Source organism: Megalopta genalis, unplaced genomic scaffold (genome assembly GCF_051020955.1).
Source record: "Megalopta genalis isolate 19385.01 unplaced genomic scaffold, iyMegGena1_principal scaffold1131, whole genome shotgun sequence".
Classification (NCBI taxonomy): domain Eukaryota; kingdom Metazoa; phylum Arthropoda; class Insecta; order Hymenoptera; family Halictidae; genus Megalopta; species Megalopta genalis.
The window spans coordinates 67,624-90,723 of record NW_027477200.1 but is presented as its reverse complement, the minus strand read 5'-3'; the positions used below and the strand labels follow the sequence as shown (position 1 = coordinate 90,723).

The 23,100-nt window shown below is 41.1% G+C and overlaps 4 protein-coding genes and 1 pseudogene across 4 annotated transcripts; all 5 read left to right on the top strand.

Annotated features, from left to right (window-relative positions):
• Positions 1-398: 398 nt before the first annotated feature.
• LOC143263684 (uridine 5'-monophosphate synthase-like) lies at positions 399-2,366 on the top strand. Its single transcript, XM_076528468.1, has 3 exons — positions 399-591; positions 676-1,159; positions 1,224-2,366. Exons 1-3 carry the CDS (start codon positions 430-432, stop codon positions 2,006-2,008), a joined length of 1,431 nt encoding a protein of 476 aa, XP_076384583.1. The 5' UTR covers positions 399-429; the 3' UTR covers positions 2,009-2,366.
• A 520-nt stretch (positions 2,367-2,886) lies between these two features.
• On the top strand, positions 2,887-4,496 carry LOC143263687 (uridine 5'-monophosphate synthase pseudogene; annotated as a pseudogene).
• An 878-nt stretch (positions 4,497-5,374) lies between these two features.
• LOC143263686 (uridine 5'-monophosphate synthase-like) lies at positions 5,375-7,342 on the top strand. Its single transcript, XM_076528470.1, has 3 exons — positions 5,375-5,567; positions 5,652-6,135; positions 6,200-7,342. Exons 1-3 carry the CDS (start codon positions 5,406-5,408, stop codon positions 6,982-6,984), a joined length of 1,431 nt encoding a protein of 476 aa, XP_076384585.1. The 5' UTR covers positions 5,375-5,405; the 3' UTR covers positions 6,985-7,342.
• Positions 7,343-7,862: 520 nt separating this feature from the next.
• LOC143263685 (uridine 5'-monophosphate synthase-like) lies at positions 7,863-9,830 on the top strand. Its single transcript, XM_076528469.1, has 3 exons — positions 7,863-8,055; positions 8,140-8,623; positions 8,688-9,830. Exons 1-3 carry the CDS (start codon positions 7,894-7,896, stop codon positions 9,470-9,472), a joined length of 1,431 nt encoding a protein of 476 aa, XP_076384584.1. The 5' UTR covers positions 7,863-7,893; the 3' UTR covers positions 9,473-9,830.
• Positions 9,831-10,350: 520 nt separating this feature from the next.
• On the top strand, positions 10,351-12,318 carry LOC117230085 (uridine 5'-monophosphate synthase-like). Its single transcript, XM_076528471.1, has 3 exons — positions 10,351-10,543; positions 10,628-11,111; positions 11,176-12,318. Exons 1-3 carry the CDS (start codon positions 10,382-10,384, stop codon positions 11,958-11,960), a joined length of 1,431 nt encoding a protein of 476 aa, XP_076384586.1. The 5' UTR covers positions 10,351-10,381; the 3' UTR covers positions 11,961-12,318.
• Positions 12,319-23,100: the final 10,782 nt, after the last annotated feature.

The following is a 23,100-nucleotide window of genomic DNA, read 5'->3' as shown; positions in this document are numbered from 1 at the left end:
TCCTACAATAAAACTGAATTTTGAGGGAGAAATTTTCAATCTTTGAGGATGAAATTGGAGGGCAAGAATTTTAACAGAATCTAATTATTTACAAAGTTTCCATTGTTCGATCATTTTAGAGTTTGAGAGCTTCACTTGTTTGCCACAGGTGGAGTATTTATACTTTGATATCTGCAGCAAAGCGATTACATAGGTGAGAAGCTGCCGTTCCGATCACGCAGTGCCAGAAAACCTAATCCCTCATCGTTAACGTTAAAATTGTTATTAATCTGTACGTATTGCATAATTTATTCTTATCCTAAAATGAACTGTACACTTGAATGAAATATAATACGAAATAGAAACAGCTATGTGCAACAGGTTAAATATCGCTCTGTGCATCATGCTTTCAGGGAGCACGCGGTGTTTTAATTTCAATAGACAGAAATCATGTGCGAAAAATCGAGTGCCATGGACGTAGAATTGAAGAAGTTAGCCATTTCACTTTTTGAGATCGACGCGATCAAATTTGGAGAATTTGTGACCAAAGTTGGTTTGAAAAGTCCAGTGTATTTTGACTTGAGAGTAATAATCTCTCAGCCAAAAGTTATGGTATGAGTAATTTATAAATTCTATCAAGCATACTCTGTCATTTGTATAATTTTTAAATTGTTTATATTCTTTGATATTTCAAAGGCTCAACTGGCGAAGGCACTGTGGAGACTGTCAGAGGACCGTGGAAACGTATCTCAGATCTGTGGTGTACCTTACACTGCTTTACCATTAGCTACTTTGATATCTGTCGATTTTAATATCCCCATGTTAATCAAAAGAAAAGAGGAAAAGGCATATGGCACAAAGAAAATGATAGAAGGCCATTTTAAATTAGGAGATAATTGTGTGATCATTGAGGATGTAGTCACTAGCGGCAGCAGTATCCTAGAGACTGTACAAACTTTAAGGAAAGAGGGTTTGAAGGTAACAGATGCTCTTGTAGTGATTGACAGAGAACAGGGTGGCAAAAAGAATATTGAAGCTGATGGTATAAACATGTGGAGTTTGTACTCGGTCACCAGTCTCTTGGCTTACCTCGTGGAAGCCGACAAGATTACGCCAACGATAAGAAAAGATGTACTAAACTACTTGTCGCTATCTCAAGCTCCTGTTATCGTTAATCAAGGTAAATAACATTTTACGCTGCGTCATTTTCTGCTTCATAGAATATTAAATAGCTTCTTTTAAAGTTCCAGAATGCAGACTGAAAATACCATTTTACTGTCGCGCTAATAAGGCTACAAACGAGATTGCATCTAAAATATTCAATCTAATGGAAACAAAAGAATCTACTTTGTGCTTGGCAGCAGACTTGACCAAAGCAGACTCTATTTTACAATTAGCAAATTTGGTAGGACCACACATTGTGGTACTAAAAACGCACGTAGATATAGTAGAAGACTTCAGCTGCGATTTTATAAAGCGTTTGCAAGATTTGGCTAAGAAGCACGATTTTCTTTTAATGGAGGACCGGAAGTTCGCGGATATCGGCAACACGGTGTCTTTGCAATACCAAAAGGGTATTTACAAAATTGCGGAATGGGCAGATATTGTTACTGTGCATGCGATAGCAGGAAAGAGCATAGTAGATGGATTAAAAAATGCGTTAGGAAATGTTAACGAACCGCGTGGTATTTTTATATTGGCGCAGATGTCCTCTAAAGGCGCGTTAACAAATGACGAGTACGTTCGGCACGCAGTGTCGATCGCACAAAATTCGAACATAGTCGCTGGCATCGTTTGTCAGTCGAATATATTCACGAATCCAGGTCTCGTTCAGCTGACCCCTGGAGTGAAGCTCGGCCATAGTTCCGACAATTTCGGTCAACAGTACAATACTCCAGAATCTGTTGTAAAATCTGGAGCAGATTTAGCTGTTGTTGGTAGAGGTATCACCGAGGCAAAGGACAAGTTAGCTGCCGCGTTGGAATATAAGAAGGAACTTTGGACTGCTTACAAAAAACGATTGAAATAAAAAGTATTTTCCAATTATAAACTAATAGCATCATCCATGCAGCCTATCCCTTGCAAACCGTTGTTCTTCGACTTGGCCTGCAACATGGTCGAGTTTCCGGATTTGAGTGAGAAATTGGGAGATCAAGCCAAGAAGGGCGGCCAGGCTGGACTCGCAGGATTCGTTAAAGGTTTACGGGGCTGGGGAAATAAATGAAACAAGTCTATTTTAAGCGAAAGATACTGGATTTTTGATGTTATCGCACGTGGTGCGGTAATGCGTTTTTAGAAAGGCTCTCAAATATCTCGATGAGCATCGAGTTTTCAGTTATACAAACAGCAATATTGATTAAAGGAAATAAAGAAATATATTATTGATATACTCGATATGTTTACTTAACACACCCTACGGATTTTTATATCTGCTCAAACCTATTGAAATTTACAAGCGAAGATATTACCTTAGAATTTTTCCATTTCCATCTTTTATAATGCAAGTGCGTCCTACAATAAAACTGAATTTTGAGGGAGAAATTTTCAATCTTTGAGGATGAAATTGGAGGGCAAGAATTTTAACAGAATCTAATTATTTACAAAGTTTCCATTGTTCGATCATTTTAGAGTTTGAGAGCTTCACTTGTTTGCCACAGGTGGAGTATTTATACTTTGATATCTGCAGCAAAGCGATTACATAGGTGAGAAGCTGCCGTTCCGATCACGCAGTGCCAGAAAACCTAATCCCTCATCGTTAACGTTAAAATTGTTATTAATCTGTACGTATTGCATAATTTATTCTTATCCTAAAATGAACTGTACACTTGAATGAAATATAATACGAAATAGAAACAGCTATGTGCAACAGGTTAAATATCGCTCTGTGCATCATGCTTTCAGGGAGCACGCGGTGTTTTAATTTCAATAGACAGAAATCATGTGCGAAAAATCGAGTGCCATGGACGTAGAATTGAAGAAGTTAGCCATTTCACTTTTTGAGATCGACGCGATCAAATTTGGAGAATTTGTGACCAAAGTTGGTTTGAAAAGTCCAGTGTATTTTGACTTGAGAGTAATAATCTCTCAGCCAAAAGTTATGGTATGAGTAATTTATAAATTCTATCAAGCATACTCTGTCATTTGTATAATTTTTAAATTGTTTATATTCTTTGATATTTCAAAGGCTCAACTGGCGAAGGCACTGTGGAGACTGTCAGAGGACCGTGGAAACGTATCTCAGATCTGTGGTGTACCTTACACTGCTTTACCATTAGCTACTTTGATATCTGTCGATTTTAATATCCCCATGTTAATCAAAAGAAAAGAGGAAAAGGCATATGGCACAAAGAAAATGATAGAAGGCCATTTTAAATTAGGAGATAATTGTGTGATCATTGAGGATGTAGTCACTAGCGGCAGCAGTATCCTAGAGACTGTACAAACTTTAAGGAAAGAGGGTTTGAAGGTAACAGATGCTCTTGTAGTGATTGACAGAGAACAGGGTGGCAAAAAGAATATTGAAGCTGATGGTATAAACATGTGGAGTTTGTACTCGGTCACCAGTCTCTTGGCTTACCTCGTGGAAGCCGACAAGATTACGCCAACGATAAGAAAAGATGTACTAAACTACTTGTCGCTATCTCAAGCTCCTGTTATCGTTAATCAAGGTAAATAACATTTTACGCTGCGTCATTTTCTGCTTCATAGAATATTAAATAGCTTCTTTTAAAGTTCCAGAATGCAGACTGAAAATACCATTTTACTGTCGCGCTAATAAGGCTACAAACGAGATTGCATCTAAAATATTCAATCTAATGGAAACAAAAGAATCTACTTTGTGCTTGGCAGCAGACTTGACCAAAGCAGACTCTATTTTACAATTAGCAAATTTGGTAGGACCACACATTGTGGTACTAAAAACGCACGTAGATATAGTAGAAGACTTCAGCTGCGATTTTATAAAGCGTTTGCAAGATTTGGCTAAGAAGCACGATTTTCTTTTAATGGAGGACCGGAAGTTCGCGGATATCGGCAACACGGTGTCTTTGCAATACCAAAAGGGTATTTACAAAATTGCGGAATGGGCAGATATTGTTACTGTGCATGCGATAGCAGGAAAGAGCATAGTAGATGGATTAAAAAATGCGTTAGGAAATGTTAACGAACCGCGTGGTATTTTTATATTGGCGCAGATGTCCTCTAAAGGCGCGTTAACAAATGACGAGTACGTTCGGCACGCAGTGTCGATCGCACAAAATTCGAACATAGTCGCTGGCATCGTTTGTCAGTCGAATATATTCACGAATCCAGGTCTCGTTCAGCTGACCCCTGGAGTGAAGCTCGGCCATAGTTCCGACAATTTCGGTCAACAGTACAATACTCCAGAATCTGTTGTAAAATCTGGAGCAGATTTAGCTGTTGTTGGTAGAGGTATCACCGAGGCAAAGGACAAGTTAGCTGCTGCGTTGGAATATAAGAAGGAACTTTGGACTGCTTACAAAAAACGATTGAAATAAAAAGTATTTTCCAATTATAAACTAATAGCATCATCCATGCAGCCTATCCCTTGCAAACCGTTGTTCTTCGACTTGGCCTGCAACATGGTCGAGTTTCCGGATTTGAGTGAGAAATTGGGAGATCAAGCCAAGAAGGGCGGCCAGGCTGGACTCGCAGGATTCGTTAAAGGTTTACGGGGCTGGGGAAATAAATGAAACAAGTCTATTTTAAGCGAAAGATACTGGATTTTTGATGTTATCGCACGTGGTGCGGTAATGCGTTTTTAGAAAGGCTCTCAAATATCTCGATGAGCATCGAGTTTTCAGTTATACAAACAGCAATATTGATTAAAGGAAATAAAGAAATATATTATTGATATACTCGATATGTTTACTTAACACACCCTACGGATTTTTATATCTGCTCAAACCTATTGAAATTTACAAGCGAAGATATTACCTTAGAATTTTTCCATTTCCATCTTTTATAATGCAAGTGCGTCCTACAATAAAACTGAATTTTGAGGGAGAAATTTTCAATCTTTGAGGATGAAATTGGAGGGCAAGAATTTTAACAGAATCTAATTATTTACAAAGTTTCCATTGTTCGATCATTTTAGAGTTTGAGAGCTTCACTTGTTTGCCACAGGTGGAGTATTTATACTTTGATATCTGCAGCAAAGCGATTACATAGGTGAGAAGCTGCCGTTCCGATCACGCAGTGCCAGAAAACCTAATCCCTCATCGTTAACGTTAAAATTGTTATTAATCTGTACGTATTGCATAATTTATTCTTATCCTAAAATGAACTGTACACTTGAATGAAATATAATACGAAATAGAAACAGCTATGTGCAACAGGTTAAATATCGCTCTGTGCATCATGCTTTCAGGGAGCACGCGGTGTTTTAATTTCAATAGACAGAAATCATGTGCGAAAAATCGAGTGCCATGGACGTAGAATTGAAGAAGTTAGCCATTTCACTTTTTGAGATCGACGCGATCAAATTTGGAGAATTTGTGACCAAAGTTGGTTTGAAAAGTCCAGTGTATTTTGACTTGAGAGTAATAATCTCTCAGCCAAAAGTTATGGTATGAGTAATTTATAAATTCTATCAAGCATACTCTGTCATTTGTATAATTTTTAAATTGTTTATATTCTTTGATATTTCAAAGGCTCAACTGGCGAAGGCACTGTGGAGACTGTCAGAGGACCGTGGAAACGTATCTCAGATCTGTGGTGTACCTTACACTGCTTTACCATTAGCTACTTTGATATCTGTCGATTTTAATATCCCCATGTTAATCAAAAGAAAAGAGGAAAAGGCATATGGCACAAAGAAAATGATAGAAGGCCATTTTAAATTAGGAGATAATTGTGTGATCATTGAGGATGTAGTCACTAGCGGCAGCAGTATCCTAGAGACTGTACAAACTTTAAGGAAAGAGGGTTTGAAGGTAACAGATGCTCTTGTAGTGATTGACAGAGAACAGGGTGGCAAAAAGAATATTGAAGCTGATGGTATAAACATGTGGAGTTTGTACTCGGTCACCAGTCTCTTGGCTTACCTCGTGGAAGCCGACAAGATTACGCCAACGATAAGAAAAGATGTACTAAACTACTTGTCGCTATCTCAAGCTCCTGTTATCGTTAATCAAGGTAAATAACATTTTACGCTGCGTCATTTTCTGCTTCATAGAATATTAAATAGCTTCTTTTAAAGTTCCAGAATGCAGACTGAAAATACCATTTTACTGTCGCGCTAATAAGGCTACAAACGAGATTGCATCTAAAATATTCAATCTAATGGAAACAAAAGAATCTACTTTGTGCTTGGCAGCAGACTTGACCAAAGCAGACTCTATTTTACAATTAGCAAATTTGGTAGGACCACACATTGTGGTACTAAAAACGCACGTAGATATAGTAGAAGACTTCAGCTGCGATTTTATAAAGCGTTTGCAAGATTTGGCTAAGAAGCACGATTTTCTTTTAATGGAGGACCGGAAGTTCGCGGATATCGGCAACACGGTGTCTTTGCAATACCAAAAGGGTATTTACAAAATTGCGGAATGGGCAGATATTGTTACTGTGCATGCGATAGCAGGAAAGAGCATAGTAGATGGATTAAAAAATGCGTTAGGAAATGTTAACGAACCGCGTGGTATTTTTATATTGGCGCAGATGTCCTCTAAAGGCGCGTTAACAAATGACGAGTACGTTCGGCACGCAGTGTCGATCGCACAAAATTCGAACATAGTCGCTGGCATCGTTTGTCAGTCGAATATATTCACGAATCCAGGTCTCGTTCAGCTGACCCCTGGAGTGAAGCTCGGCCATAGTTCCGACAATTTCGGTCAACAGTACAATACTCCAGAATCTGTTGTAAAATCTGGAGCAGATTTAGCTGTTGTTGGTAGAGGTATCACCGAGGCAAAGGACAAGTTAGCTGCCGCGTTGGAATATAAGAAGGAACTTTGGACTGCTTACAAAAAACGATTGAAATAAAAAGTATTTTCCAATTATAAACTAATAGCATCATCCATGCAGCCTATCCCTTGCAAACCGTTGTTCTTCGACTTGGCCTGCAACATGGTCGAGTTTCCGGATTTGAGTGAGAAATTGGGAGATCAAGCCAAGAAGGGCGGCCAGGCTGGACTCGCAGGATTCGTTAAAGGTTTACGGGGCTGGGGAAATAAATGAAACAAGTCTATTTTAAGCGAAAGATACTGGATTTTTGATGTTATCGCACGTGGTGCGGTAATGCGTTTTTAGAAAGGCTCTCAAATATCTCGATGAGCATCGAGTTTTCAGTTATACAAACAGCAATATTGATTAAAGGAAATAAAGAAATATATTATTGATATACTCGATATGTTTACTTAACACACCCTACGGATTTTTATATCTGCTCAAACCTATTGAAATTTACAAGCGAAGATATTACCTTAGAATTTTTCCATTTCCATCTTTTATAATGCAAGTGCGTCCTACAATAAAACTGAATTTTGAGGGAGAAATTTTCAATCTTTGAGGATGAAATTGGAGGGCAAGAATTTTAACAGAATCTAATTATTTACAAAGTTTCCATTGTTCGATCATTTTAGAGTTTGAGAGCTTCACTTGTTTGCCACAGGTGGAGTATTTATACTTTGATATCTGCAGCAAAGCGATTACATAGGTGAGAAGCTGCCGTTCCGATCACGCAGTGCCAGAAAACCTAATCCCTCATCGTTAACGTTAAAATTGTTATTAATCTGTACGTATTGCATAATTTATTCTTATCCTAAAATGAACTGTACACTTGAATGAAATATAATACGAAATAGAAACAGCTATGTGCAACAGGTTAAATATCGCTCTGTGCATCATGCTTTCAGGGAGCACGCGGTGTTTTAATTTCAATAGACAGAAATCATGTGCGAAAAATCGAGTGCCATGGACGTAGAATTGAAGAAGTTAGCCATTTCACTTTTTGAGATCGACGCGATCAAATTTGGAGAATTTGTGACCAAAGTTGGTTTGAAAAGTCCAGTGTATTTTGACTTGAGAGTAATAATCTCTCAGCCAAAAGTTATGGTATGAGTAATTTATAAATTCTATCAAGCATACTCTGTCATTTGTATAATTTTTAAATTGTTTATATTCTTTGATATTTCAAAGGCTCAACTGGCGAAGGCACTGTGGAGACTGTCAGAGGACCGTGGAAACGTATCTCAGATCTGTGGTGTACCTTACACTGCTTTACCATTAGCTACTTTGATATCTGTCGATTTTAATATCCCCATGTTAATCAAAAGAAAAGAGGAAAAGGCATATGGCACAAAGAAAATGATAGAAGGCCATTTTAAATTAGGAGATAATTGTGTGATCATTGAGGATGTAGTCACTAGCGGCAGCAGTATCCTAGAGACTGTACAAACTTTAAGGAAAGAGGGTTTGAAGGTAACAGATGCTCTTGTAGTGATTGACAGAGAACAGGGTGGCAAAAAGAATATTGAAGCTGATGGTATAAACATGTGGAGTTTGTACTCGGTCACCAGTCTCTTGGCTTACCTCGTGGAAGCCGACAAGATTACGCCAACGATAAGAAAAGATGTACTAAACTACTTGTCGCTATCTCAAGCTCCTGTTATCGTTAATCAAGGTAAATAACATTTTACGCTGCGTCATTTTCTGCTTCATAGAATATTAAATAGCTTCTTTTAAAGTTCCAGAATGCAGACTGAAAATACCATTTTACTGTCGCGCTAATAAGGCTACAAACGAGATTGCATCTAAAATATTCAATCTAATGGAAACAAAAGAATCTACTTTGTGCTTGGCAGCAGACTTGACCAAAGCAGACTCTATTTTACAATTAGCAAATTTGGTAGGACCACACATTGTGGTACTAAAAACGCACGTAGATATAGTAGAAGACTTCAGCTGCGATTTTATAAAGCGTTTGCAAGATTTGGCTAAGAAGCACGATTTTCTTTTAATGGAGGACCGGAAGTTCGCGGATATCGGCAACACGGTGTCTTTGCAATACCAAAAGGGTATTTACAAAATTGCGGAATGGGCAGATATTGTTACTGTGCATGCGATAGCAGGAAAGAGCATAGTAGATGGATTAAAAAATGCGTTAGGAAATGTTAACGAACCGCGTGGTATTTTTATATTGGCGCAGATGTCCTCTAAAGGCGCGTTAACAAATGACGAGTACGTTCGGCACGCAGTGTCGATCGCACAAAATTCGAACATAGTCGCTGGCATCGTTTGTCAGTCGAATATATTCACGAATCCAGGTCTCGTTCAGCTGACCCCTGGAGTGAAGCTCGGCCATAGTTCCGACAATTTCGGTCAACAGTACAATACTCCAGAATCTGTTGTAAAATCTGGAGCAGATTTAGCTGTTGTTGGTAGAGGTATCACCGAGGCAAAGGACAAGTTAGCTGCCGCGTTGGAATATAAGAAGGAACTTTGGACTGCTTACAAAAAACGATTGAAATAAAAAGTATTTTCCAATTATAAACTAATAGCATCATCCATGCAGCCTATCCCTTGCAAACCGTTGTTCTTCGACTTGGCCTGCAACATGGTCGAGTTTCCGGATTTGAGTGAGAAATTGGGAGATCAAGCCAAGAAGGGCGGCCAGGCTGGACTCGCAGGATTCGTTAAAGGTTTACGGGGCTGGGGAAATAAATGAAACAAGTCTATTTTAAGCGAAAGATACTGGATTTTTGATGTTATCGCACGTGGTGCGGTAATGCGTTTTTAGAAAGGCTCTCAAATATCTCGATGAGCATCGAGTTTTCAGTTATACAAACAGCAATATTGATTAAAGGAAATAAAGAAATATATTATTGATATACTCGATATGTTTACTTAACACACCCTACGGATTTTTATATCTGCTCAAACCTATTGAAATTTACAAGCGAAGATATTACCTTAGAATTTTTCCATTTCCATCTTTTATAATGCAAGTGCGTCCTACAATAAAACTGAATTTTGAGGGAGAAATTTTCAATCTTTGAGGATGAAATTGGAGGGCAAGAATTTTAACAGAATCTAATTATTTACAAAGTTTCCATTGTTCGATCATTTTAGAGTTTGAGAGCTTCACTTGTTTGCCACAGGTGGAGTATTTATACTTTGATATCTGCAGCAAAGCGATTACATAGGTGAGAAGCTGCCGTTCCGATCACGCAGTGCCAGAAAACCTAATCCCTCATCGTTAACGTTAAAATTGTTATTAATCTGTACGTATTGCATAATTTATTCTTATCCTAAAATGAACTGTACACTTGAATGAAATATAATACGAAATAGAAACAGCTATGTGCAACAGGTTAAATATCGCTCTGTGCATCATGCTTTCAGGGAGCACGCGGTGTTTTAATTTCAATAGACAGAAATCATGTGCGAAAAATCGAGTGCCATGGACGTAGAATTGAAGAAGTTAGCCATTTCACTTTTTGAGATCGACGCGATCAAATTTGGAGAATTTGTGACCAAAGTTGGTTTGAAAAGTCCAGTGTATTTTGACTTGAGAGTAATAATCTCTCAGCCAAAAGTTATGGTATGAGTAATTTATAAATTCTATCAAGCATACTCTGTCATTTGTATAATTTTTAAATTGTTTATATTCTTTGATATTTCAAAGGCTCAACTGGCGAAGGCACTGTGGAGACTGTCAGAGGACCGTGGAAACGTATCTCAGATCTGTGGTGTACCTTACACTGCTTTACCATTAGCTACTTTGATATCTGTCGATTTTAATATCCCCATGTTAATCAAAAGAAAAGAGGAAAAGGCATATGGCACAAAGAAAATGATAGAAGGCCATTTTAAATTAGGAGATAATTGTGTGATCATTGAGGATGTAGTCACTAGCGGCAGCAGTATCCTAGAGACTGTACAAACTTTAAGGAAAGAGGGTTTGAAGGTAACAGATGCTCTTGTAGTGATTGACAGAGAACAGGGTGGCAAAAAGAATATTGAAGCTGATGGTATAAACATGTGGAGTTTGTACTCGGTCACCAGTCTCTTGGCTTACCTCGTGGAAGCCGACAAGATTACGCCAACGATAAGAAAAGATGTACTAAACTACTTGTCGCTATCTCAAGCTCCTGTTATCGTTAATCAAGGTAAATAACATTTTACGCTGCGTCATTTTCTGCTTCATAGAATATTAAATAGCTTCTTTTAAAGTTCCAGAATGCAGACTGAAAATACCATTTTACTGTCGCGCTAATAAGGCTACAAACGAGATTGCATCTAAAATATTCAATCTAATGGAAACAAAAGAATCTACTTTGTGCTTGGCAGCAGACTTGACCAAAGCAGACTCTATTTTACAATTAGCAAATTTGGTAGGACCACACATTGTGGTACTAAAAACGCACGTAGATATAGTAGAAGACTTCAGCTGCGATTTTATAAAGCGTTTGCAAGATTTGGCTAAGAAGCACGATTTTCTTTTAATGGAGGACCGGAAGTTCGCGGATATCGGCAACACGGTGTCTTTGCAATACCAAAAGGGTATTTACAAAATTGCGGAATGGGCAGATATTGTTACTGTGCATGCGATAGCAGGAAAGAGCATAGTAGATGGATTAAAAAATGCGTTAGGAAATGTTAACGAACCGCGTGGTATTTTTATATTGGCGCAGATGTCCTCTAAAGGCGCGTTAACAAATGACGAGTACGTTCGGCACGCAGTGTCGATCGCACAAAATTCGAACATAGTCGCTGGCATCGTTTGTCAGTCGAATATATTCACGAATCCAGGTCTCGTTCAGCTGACCCCTGGAGTGAAGCTCGGCCATAGTTCCGACAATTTCGGTCAACAGTACAATACTCCAGAATCTGTTGTAAAATCTGGAGCAGATTTAGCTGTTGTTGGTAGAGGTATCACCGAGGCAAAGGACAAGTTAGCTGCCGCGTTGGAATATAAGAAGGAACTTTGGACTGCTTACAAAAAACGATTGAAATAAAAAGTATTTTCCAATTATAAACTAATAGCATCATCCATGCAGCCTATCCCTTGCAAACCGTTGTTCTTCGACTTGGCCTGCAACATGGTCGAGTTTCCGGATTTGAGTGAGAAATTGGGAGATCAAGCCAAGAAGGGCGGCCAGGCTGGACTCGCAGGATTCGTTAAAGGTTTACGGGGCTGGGGAAATAAATGAAACAAGTCTATTTTAAGCGAAAGATACTGGATTTTTGATGTTATCGCACGTGGTGCGGTAATGCGTTTTTAGAAAGGCTCTCAAATATCTCGATGAGCATCGAGTTTTCAGTTATACAAACAGCAATATTGATTAAAGGAAATAAAGAAATATATTATTGATATACTCGATATGTTTACTTAACACACCCTACGGATTTTTATATCTGCTCAAACCTATTGAAATTTACAAGCGAAGATATTACCTTAGAATTTTTCCATTTCCATCTTTTATAATGCAAGTGCGTCCTACAATAAAACTGAATTTTGAGGGAGAAATTTTCAATCTTTGAGGATGAAATTGGAGGGCAAGAATTTTAACAGAATCTAATTATTTACAAAGTTTCCATTGTTCGATCATATTAGAGTTTGAGAGCTTCACTTGTTTGCCACAGGTGGAGTATTTATACTTTGATATCTGTTGAAATAAGCAGACTAATAAGAGACAAAAAAAGTGGGATATAAAAAATTGCTGCACGACGGCGTGGGAAATATCAAATTTAACATCACAGAGGCAAGATACTGGAGTTAGTAGTACGTATAGATATTTAAGAATTTTATCTCGGCATCTGGCATCTTGGCAGATTATCGTGTGAGTGATTACATAGGTGATTAGCTACGTTCCGGTCACCAGATTACGAGAGAAAACCAAATCTTTTACTGCCCTAACACGAGGGTCACACGAAGCCACTCATGTTTTCGATAATGCCATATATGTGAATGCCATATAAAAACCTCTCTCTACCTTGAAAAATGATTCAAATATATATTTACTTTATACGATAGTTTTGTATTATGAAAACATTAGTTTTGTTATTAAGTGTATTTAGAATACTTAAAAAACGCTTTTTGATGTTTTTTTATAAATTGAATTAAGTTCTCCTATGTCTTGTTTAAATTGTCTTCAAACGAATTAAATAGTTACAGTGTTTATAGAAAATTTTATGTACAAATTATATCACATTTTGCTGCATACATTTTTATTAGTTCATTATAGTTCATAACCATTCTTAATAATATTTTTTATTTTGTGCAAATGTAGGAATTTTGTTTTTTTTAATTCCAATATACAAATTATCTAATATAACATTTATACCTTCTGGTTTATTGACTAAGATGATATCACTACAGGGGAAAATGAATCTACTTGTTTTATTTGACTGTTTACCTAACATTTTTTTAGTATATTCAATAAACTAGTTTTTTCTGTCGAACCTTCAAATTTATAAAATATTTTGGAAAATTAACTTTTAAGCTTAATTGTCGAACACGTTGTATTTTTATATTTTGTTTATTTAAACCGCTCATTAATAACATTTATAGATATTAACCGGTTCAATATTCGATATTAAAAATTTAATTTAGTTAATAATCTTTTAGTTTTAAACTCAACATAACATAAAATTACGACTCACTACAACCAAAACAATAATTTTAATGTTTTGATATGTATTTAAAGTAAAATGTTTTTCTTTATGTATTTAAAGCAGCCTTATCGATTAATCGTAAGCGGTTTGTAAGTTTTTTTTTTAAATAAATAATTTTAAACAAATATATATGTAATAATCCTGTTTATACTTTTATTTTCTTGTTATCATTAAAAAATAATTCATGAAAAAAAATAGTCATTAAAACTCAAATATTTTAAGAACATTATAAAAAATAGTAAAAGTAGAACATAAAACTTGTTTTTATATATTAACATTAAAATTTCAATGATAATCTCGTTCTAATATAGAAAAGGGTTAAGTTTTTGTTTTTTTATCAAACTGTTATTTATAAATTTTACAGCTAAAATAAAAAAAAAATATTTTGGAAAAGTGACTGTTAAAATAATTATAATACGGTATCTATAAAGAGTTTTTTTAAATCTATATTGTATATATAATTAAAGGCCTTAAATATCTCTTTAAGGTTTAAATTATTTTTTGTTTTACTTCACAGTTTTTAACCCTTTCTTTGTATCATTATATAAATTACAAAATCGAAAAATTTGCATAGTATTTTATACATGAACATTAAGAATAACAAGAAGGCCAATATTTACACATAAATACAATTTTCAAGAGAGATTTCTCATTTAGTATAACATAAATTGCTTGCTGGTTTACTTTATTATTTATTCCTTTTTATTTAGTAGAATACTATAAGTTTTACTTGATATGTTACTATTTTCAGCAAAATAATAAAATTGTTTTAAGTTTTTAATTCTATTAATTTTAACAAACCATTAAATTTTGTAAATTTTTTATAGCGTTTTGTACTGATATTTAAAATTATGACGTGTTTTAAATATTTTTAATCCGCTGTTGTTTTTTATAGTAACATGATACTCTTTTTGACAGTAAAAATACTATTTTTTTTTTAAAAACATCTCTGTTTGACAGTAAAAACATTATTTTTTAAAAAAACATTTTCTATCATAAAGTTTTATAGTATAATGGTAAACGTCTTTTTTCTGAAAATTAAACACTTAAATTTCTTTATTAGGTAGAACATTTTTTAAATGTTATGCATAAGAACTTTGCTATTATTCTAAAATTCAAAATTAATAAGTAAAAAAGGCTTACAGTTTATTATTCTTCAAAGATTAAGAAATGAATATAAATGTTTTATTTAGAAGAACAAATAGTAATGTATTTTAGAAAGATTATATTTTATTTTACATAAATAAAAAATAGAATCTTGTTTTTTATTTGTTGCTGTTCTCCTTTATTTTTAAAAAAACTCAAATCATCTCAAAGGGTATGCCAGGAAAATAATGCAGTATGCAATCAAAATTACTGTTGGTACACACTACCATTCTGGATTCTTCTTCAGTAGTTCAAATTCTTTTTTAACACTTAATTTTTTGTAATATCAGTTACACAATGCTTTGACAGGTTTAGAATATTCTCACCAATTTCATCTCTTGGTCCTTGGATAATGGTTATTATTGCATGTTTGTTTAAAGAATCTTATAATGATTACAGAAGATATATTAGAGATTGTTTTATAAACAATCAATTCTATATAAAATATACTGAAAATGAGGGATTTAAACGTGTTCATAGCTCAGATATTAAAGCTGGGGACATAATATCTTTAGAGAAAGATGAGAGAATTCCTGCTGATATGGTTCTTCTTAAGACATCTGGACATAACGGGGCAAATATTTCTTAGAACCGATCAACTTGATGGAGAAACCGACTGGAAGCTTTGTACTGCTGTTCCAAGTACACAAACAGTACCTTTCGAACAATTAAAAGATATAATTGTTTTGGCGGAAGAGATACATAAAGATATTTACTCGTTTAAGGGGATGCTTATTATTGGAGAGCTCAATGAAAATGATTTAGCGGATGTTAAGCTGAAGAAACCCAATGTTTTTTGATGATTTATTGAAGTTACTGACAAATGATTCCAATAAAAAATCTGAGAATGCAGAACTCGTAAACGCTTCTATAAGAAGTGAGGTATATGATTGGGTTTATACAAACTCTACATCTAAAGATTCTAAAAAGAACTTACCAGAAGAAAATAACAACGATCCAATTATAAACTCAGCAAACTTATCCAATAATGAAGTTTAATAGTCAACCAATAGAAGAAGATGGTGAATGTTGCGTACGACACAAAATAATTGCCGGAGGTCGTAAGGAGACGAAAACGATTTAGTCCGACGTCGTGTCGCTTGCTGATTTATTTTTGGACTCCACAGTCCACGTAAACTTGTATAAAATCTACAAATGTTTCGGATTATCAGTGATTAATTAAGTGATCAGTGTTTGGTGACAGTGCAGTGAAAGATCAGCTGTACGTTGTACAAGGTCAGTGCCCTTCGACATCGTGAATTTCAGCCAGCAAATGCATCCTCAACTAAATGGGTGAGTTTCTTACTGATAATATTTTTCATATCTCTCTAATAAACAAATCCTTTATGTCCCTTATTTATTATTAAATCAGCTTAGGAAATCATTCGTTAATCTTCACTGTACACCTTGCATAAAAATTTCATATAGTACACACGAGGTGTCATGCACACCAGAAAATTAAAACGGCTGTCACGGTTAAACTTCATATTATTTCGGGTCCGAAAAATTAGTAAATATTCTTCAGACGTTCTAAAGTAAAGGTGAACAGCGTTTTTCTTAAAAATATCACTGTTATGTAGTAAAAAAAATCCGGAAAGTTCTCACCTTGTGACTTGTTCAATACTTCGAACGCGGCTCGAGTCCGTCCCGACCTTCTGTCAAAGCCTCGTGCTGCAGACTCTCTCGCGGACCCTCTCTCTCGCACCGTCACCTCTCATTGGCCAGTGTTTTTCGTTAATAACTCGTAAACAAAGCCCTAGATTGCATTTTCGCAAAGGAAAAAGTTACTTCAAATGACCTCAGCTACCCCTCATTTTCGGCTGTTAAAATAATTGTGGAACACCCTGTATAATAGAAAAGTTATAAGCACACTCGCTCTCACGGTTCTACTTGATGCGAAGCTCACACGGAAGTGAAGGACAGTCGCAACACAAAACACGCTCGATCACACAACCTGCAGGCATTGCTCACATGTATATTAGGGCGTATTTTCAACAGTTTTTTTATTTTTATAATGCTAAATTAAACATTTTGACGTTAAAATAAAAAAATTAAATAGTTGGTATGCTTAAATTTAAATATTTACAAATATTATACATATTCTTAATAAAGGCAGTGATGAGTGCGTCTTGCAATTTTGAAATATATACATCCGGTCAATAGTTGTTCTTTTATTATTTGGTTTGTAATTTGTATATTTTTTCAAAACTACATGTGGAAAAAAAGAAGTTAGAGTAGAATGATCAAATAAAAAAAGCAAAAAAAATTTTATAAATTGTATACTTTAAAAAAAGAATAATTTAGGTTTTATAATTGTCTATGAATGTTTAAATGATGGCATGTAAAGGTAATTATTACAAAATACAAATATCGTGGTTAACAGAAGAAATGAATTAAACAAATTTTTAGTTATAAATTTAAAAATCATATAAAAATACTTCATAAATATTTACAGGATGGCGTTGAAAATATAAAATGATAAAAAATGTCTAATATGATAAGAAACTGCCATAAATTCAAAAAATACATTTAATAAACTAAAAAAGTATCAAAATTAAACCCGTGATTTTCTAAACAAGAACTACATAGTTAAAGGAGTTATATAAAAAAACATAGTCCTCATTGATTCCAAATAAACAAGAGGCATGGATCGGTAACATTCTAATATAGTTGACTTTTCGAACATATGATTTAATTGGTCTTGCCTCTCTTAAATCGTTGTTTAAATCTATGAAGGAGAGTTATAGACTTTTTAATGTTTTCTTTGTATTCTTCAAGTAATGAATTATATTTCGCAATTTCCTCCGAATATTTGTCTTCAAATTCTTTTTTATCCATGGAATAATTTTTATTTTATTTGAAAAAAAGTTGTTTCGTAAGAATGTCAAAATTAGTTTGTGATTATAATTAAGATAGTTTGTTATATCTAAGTCTAAAATATACGTCAACATAGAGTTTAAAGTTTAATGAGTTAAATCGATATCATAAAAGGTTGATAAGATAATATTATAAATTAACCCATGCGATATGATGTATTGAGACTGTAAAACCAAAAAATATTTATATAACTATCCCTATAAATATAGTTTATGTAATCAATTTCGAATTCTAAAAATTTTACTAAAAAAAAAATGTTCCATTTTTAAATATATTAAACACTCATAGGTCAATTAAAAATTGTATTATAAGGAGTGTTGCGACGGCAACACCGAAGGTCGAACGTCCCTGGCCATCCCTTGAGCAATTAAGCAATATACCTGCGACAGTAAAAAATGCATCCGAACGAAAATACCCTTCGACCCGACGAACGGACAACACGTGCGACAGACTCATAAATTCCATATTTCACAAAACGGAAAAATTACAACCCGAACTTTCGAACAGTTTCCCACTCCTCATTTCAAGTTCCTTCCGACACACCCATCTCCAATCAAAAACGCTTCATTTCCTCCACCAAAACCCACCATCCACCAATCAACAAAAAACCGAGGTGACAAGCGGAAAGGCACCTAGAACGTTAGCCAGAACTGTTAGAACTCCAGAACTCGTAGAACTCTAAGAACGCAGATAGAACGCAAATAACGCATCGCTAACACCATAGCTGTACTGTAATATTATTAAAGTGTACATAAAGGCAACCAGCGACTTCGTTCAACTTAATTCCATTTGGAAACAACGCGCATATACAAGGAGGAATGTTGATTAAAATATAGCACTAAACGTGTCTTTATCACGAAGATGGACTCTGCATATAATACTCAATACACATCTGCTGGCCAGACACCCACGCCCCGCCCGGGGGGGGGGCGGGACGAGGGTAGTGCGAGGTTTGACCCGCTAAAACCCCCACGGCGGCCTAGGGCGCTGGCGATTACTGGGGGAGCCACGGGAACTCTTAACGAACACAACCGCGGCTGCCCCTCGCCTGGCCGGCCACCAGGATGGAATGGCGGTGGCCGGCCGCGTCCCGGGGGGAGATTTATCCTCCCCCATGAATAATCTTGGTTCGGCGGTGCGGGGGACCGCTCCCCGCACCGCCTCGTCACGACGGCCGTCGGGTATAGGGAGGACATCTTCGGTTGGCGGGCGGCGGGCAATTAAACCAGCATAATCTGGTACACCCGCCGCCCGCCTATTCTCAGCTGCTCGGGGGAGAGGGGGCTCTAGGCGTGGGCGCACACGCCGCACCCCCCGCTCACGGCGACCCCGCTCGGCAGCCTCCTTCTGCAACATTACCTGTTCGCAGAAGGCGATGGCTGCCGCCCATTTTCTCGGGCTCTCCAGCATGGCCCCAACTAAGCTGGAGAGAGCGAAGTCGCGACCAACTTCCCTTCTTAGGACTCGGCGCAGCACTGAAAAGGCGGGGCATACCTCTAGTGTATGCTGCGCCGAGTCCTCCTCCGCGCCACAGTGGTGGCACACCGTCGTCGCTTCCCGACCGATGCGACACAGGTAGACACCGAAGCAGCCATGCCCGGTGAATACCTGCGTCGCACGGTAGGAGAGCCTGCCAAACCGCCTCTCCCGCCACGAGGTGAAGTGCGGCAGGAGAGCCCCAGGGACGCGCTCGCCGGCATGGGAACAAAGCTCCGCATGCCATCTGGCGAGCGCAAGTCCCCGGGCTTGGAGCTCGAAGCACTGGACCGCCTCCTGCTCCGGCGGGTCCCCCCGAGCCCGGCCAGCGATGCATATGCGCCTATAAATATAGGCGCGCATCGCCGCCTGCAGCTCGAAGGGAATTTCTCCCGCCAGAGCAAGCGCCGCCACGGTAGACGTGGTGCGGTAGCCTCTTATGAGGCGAAGGGCCATCTGCCTCTGAAGCCGGCGCAACAACAGTGTGTTGCGCCGGTTTGCCCTCACGGACGGCGCCCAAATCGGGGCGCCGTACAAGGTCATGGACCGCACCACGCCCAGGTATAGGCGGCGCACCATATCGCCCGGCCCCCCGAGATTGGGCAACAGGCGGCCTAGCGCAGCCTCCGCCCTCTCAACTCGGGGGACGAGGCGGCCGAAATGTGCTCCGAACCTCCAGTGGCTGTCGAGGATCAGTCCGAGATACTTGATCTCAGACTTCACCTCGACGCAGGCTTCTCCAACCCGGATCCACGATCCGGCCGGTGGCCGCGACCGAGGCCGTCCAAACCAGACGGCCTCGGCCTTCTCCGGGGCCATCTTCAGCTCCAGATCGTGGATCCTCGCGATGACGGCTGCCACCGCAACCTCCGCTCGTCGGATGGTCCTCTCGAATGTGTCACCGACGGTGACCACCAACGTGTCGTCTGCATAGCAGACAAGAGTGGCACCGTTGGGCAGGAAGGCCTTCTCCAGGACCGCGTTATACCCCAGGTCCCACAGGAGTGGTCCTAGCACGGACCCCTGTGGGACCCCGCAGTCCACCTCCTTCCGAATCATCCCGTACCGGCCCGGGTATTCTACCCACCTGTCCCGCAGGTAGGCCCCAATCACCCGCCTCAGATAGTAGAATGTCTACGTATTGAGCTAATGGGGCGTTAGCCGGCTCTGCCATACCGAAGCCGCAAAGTGCGGCTTGTACTGGCGGTGTTAAAGTAGCGAAACCAGTACGAGGGGAACCTGCTGTGAAAAACCCTTCCATCACCTTTGGTGGGGATCATCAGGAAGGAGGACTGTCCTTTTCAGGAGACAACCCACTTAGCCACTGCTCCACTGTGCAAGCCTCGCTTGGAGGTGAGTGGAGCAGTGTTTACAGCGGGGGCCACGTGGAGGACCCGCCTCAGATAGGGAGGCACCTGATGCTCAACCAGGGCCTCCCTAATGGCGGACCAGGGCAGGGTGTTGAAGGCATTGACGACGTCAATGGACACCGCCAAGCACACCCCGCCCCGTGCCACGGCATTGTCCGAGAGGGACTTAAGACGATCTATTGCGTCGATCGTCGACCGTCCCTCTCGGAAGCCGAACTGGCAGTCCGCCAGATCGGGGCCATCGCGGGACAGGTGCCTGGCGAGGCGGGCGGCAATGATCTTCTCAAAGATCTTGCCCACCTCGTCCAGGAGACAAATGGGCCGGTACGCGGAGGGAGAATCCGCAGGCCTCCCATCCTTCCTTAAGAGGACCATCCGACTTCTCCTCCAGAGGTCCGGGAACACCCCGGACCTCAGGAGCCCGGAGTAGAGGCTTCTCAGCCTCTCGCCCAGGACGCTCATGGCAAGCAACCAGACCCGGCCGGGGATACCGTCCGGCCTCGGGGCAGTATTCTCGCCCCCATGGGTCTCGGTTTAAGGTACCGAGAAGGTCGCGCCAGGCCTGGCTCTTCGCCTGCCTGATGCTGCAGGGCGACCACCTTCTCCCTGTATCGCCCATACAGCTGGCCAGCTCCACGTCGGAACGTCGTCGTCGACGGGCGCGGGCGTACTGGCGTCGCGCGCGGACGCACTCTGTGCGCAAATCCGCTATCGCGCGCGACCACCAGTACACCGCCTTCCTCGGGAAGACCTTGGCCCGCGGCATCGCAAATCGACGTCATTGCGCCCCGGAACCAATGGGCCTCCCTTGTCCCGTCGACTGGCCCGGCCGGTGTTGCCGGCCAGGCCACGACGTGGGCTGCCGCCATCAGAGCGTCCTGGTCGAGGCGCTTCAGCGCCCACCGCGGCTGAGGCGATCCCTCATCAGCGGGGCGACGTCGGGGCGACGATGGGGCGGCGGAGAGGCCAAGAACAATGTACCTGTGGTCGGACAGCGTCTCGACCTCCTCCGCCACCCTCCACCCCGTAATACAGCGCGCGGCTGGGGGCGTTGCCCATGAAAGGTCAACGATGGACCCCCCATTGTGCCGCACGCACGTATGGACCGAGCCCGAGTTTAAAAGACGGAGCTCGAGTTCCGCCGCCCAATCAAGCACCTCCCGGCCCCTCGGGTCTGTCCTGGGGGAACCCCAAGCTGTAGACTTGGCGTTGAAATCCCCCAGGACCAGCACCGGACGTGGCTGGCAGCGGGAGACGCATCTCCCCACCACGTCCAGATACTGCTCGAATTCCTCGAGGTGCGTAGATCGCCACAACCGCGGTGCCGCCCCAGTCAACGGCCAGGTATCCCCGGCCGCGCTCGATAACGGAGCACGCCGGGGACCCCGGCCGGCCTCCCCATATTATAACGGCGGAGCCGCTCAGGTCCCCCATCCAATGTGGATGGTCGGGAATCCTGTACGGCTCCGCCGCTACGGCCAACCCGGCACCCCGCTCGGCCATGAATTGCACAAGAAGGTCCTGTGCCCTGGCCGAGCGGTTCAGGTTGGCCTGTATTATAGGGCCCTTGGGCCCCATTATAGGCAGGCCTCAACATCCATCGCCGCCGCGGGAGCGGTGGCGTCTGGGGTCTCTTTGGCCCCATCCGCCCCCGCGGGCGCGACGATGGCACCTTTTGGTGCCTCCTTCGGTTTGTTGACCACGGTGGCCGCCGCCTTAGCCACCGTGGTCTTTCTTCCCCTGCTCCCTCTGCCGCATCTCGCGCTGGCAGGGCACTCCCGGCTACCGAGGCGGTGATCGGCTGGCTTGCCTACGCTCGCACAAAGCGGGCAATTTGGCTTTGCCATACAGCCGGTCACTTTGTGGTCCCGACTGCCGCACCCAAAGCAGCAGTCGGAACGATCCTCGGCCGCAGTGCACCGCTGCCTAGTGTGGCCCAGGCCAAGGCAGCGATAGCACTGCAAGGGCGGGGCGCTGAGGGCCTCCACCGTCGCCTGAGTCCAGCCCACCGTGATTTTGCCCGCGACCGCAACTTGGCGTGCGGCCGCAGCAGGGCACTGGACCCAGAGGGTGCCCAAACTAGAGGGGGAAGGCCGGATTTCGCCGGTCCTCACATCCCCCTGGTCGCACCCTCCCACACGGGCGACAGCTGTGGCAACCTCCGCCGGCGTGGTCGAGTCGACCAGGCCGCGCACCCTAAGGTCGGCCTTCTTTATTGGGCGCGCGACCTTCATGCCGGTTCCCGCCAGCGCGTCCGCCATCTTTGCGGCAAGGACAGTGGCCTTGGCAGCCCCATCTGCTCCGGGGACCTCCAAAATAATCCCCCCCGTCACCGCCCTCCTGGGCTTCAATGAGGCGATGCCAATTTCTGCCAGGTCTATTTTGGACCTGGCAGTGGTCATCGCATCGGCATAACTCATCGCCCCGCCGGCCGGTACCGTTATTGTAACGGCAGCCGTGCGGGGCGGACGCGGCGGCAGAGGAGCCCTTCTGGGGGCAGCCGGTGCCATCCGTTTGGCCGCCCTCCCGTTCGGAGCGGCCTTGGCAGCTGCCGCAGATTTACCTGCGGCAGCCGCCTTTTTGGCCTTCCGGCCAACTACCTGGGACCACA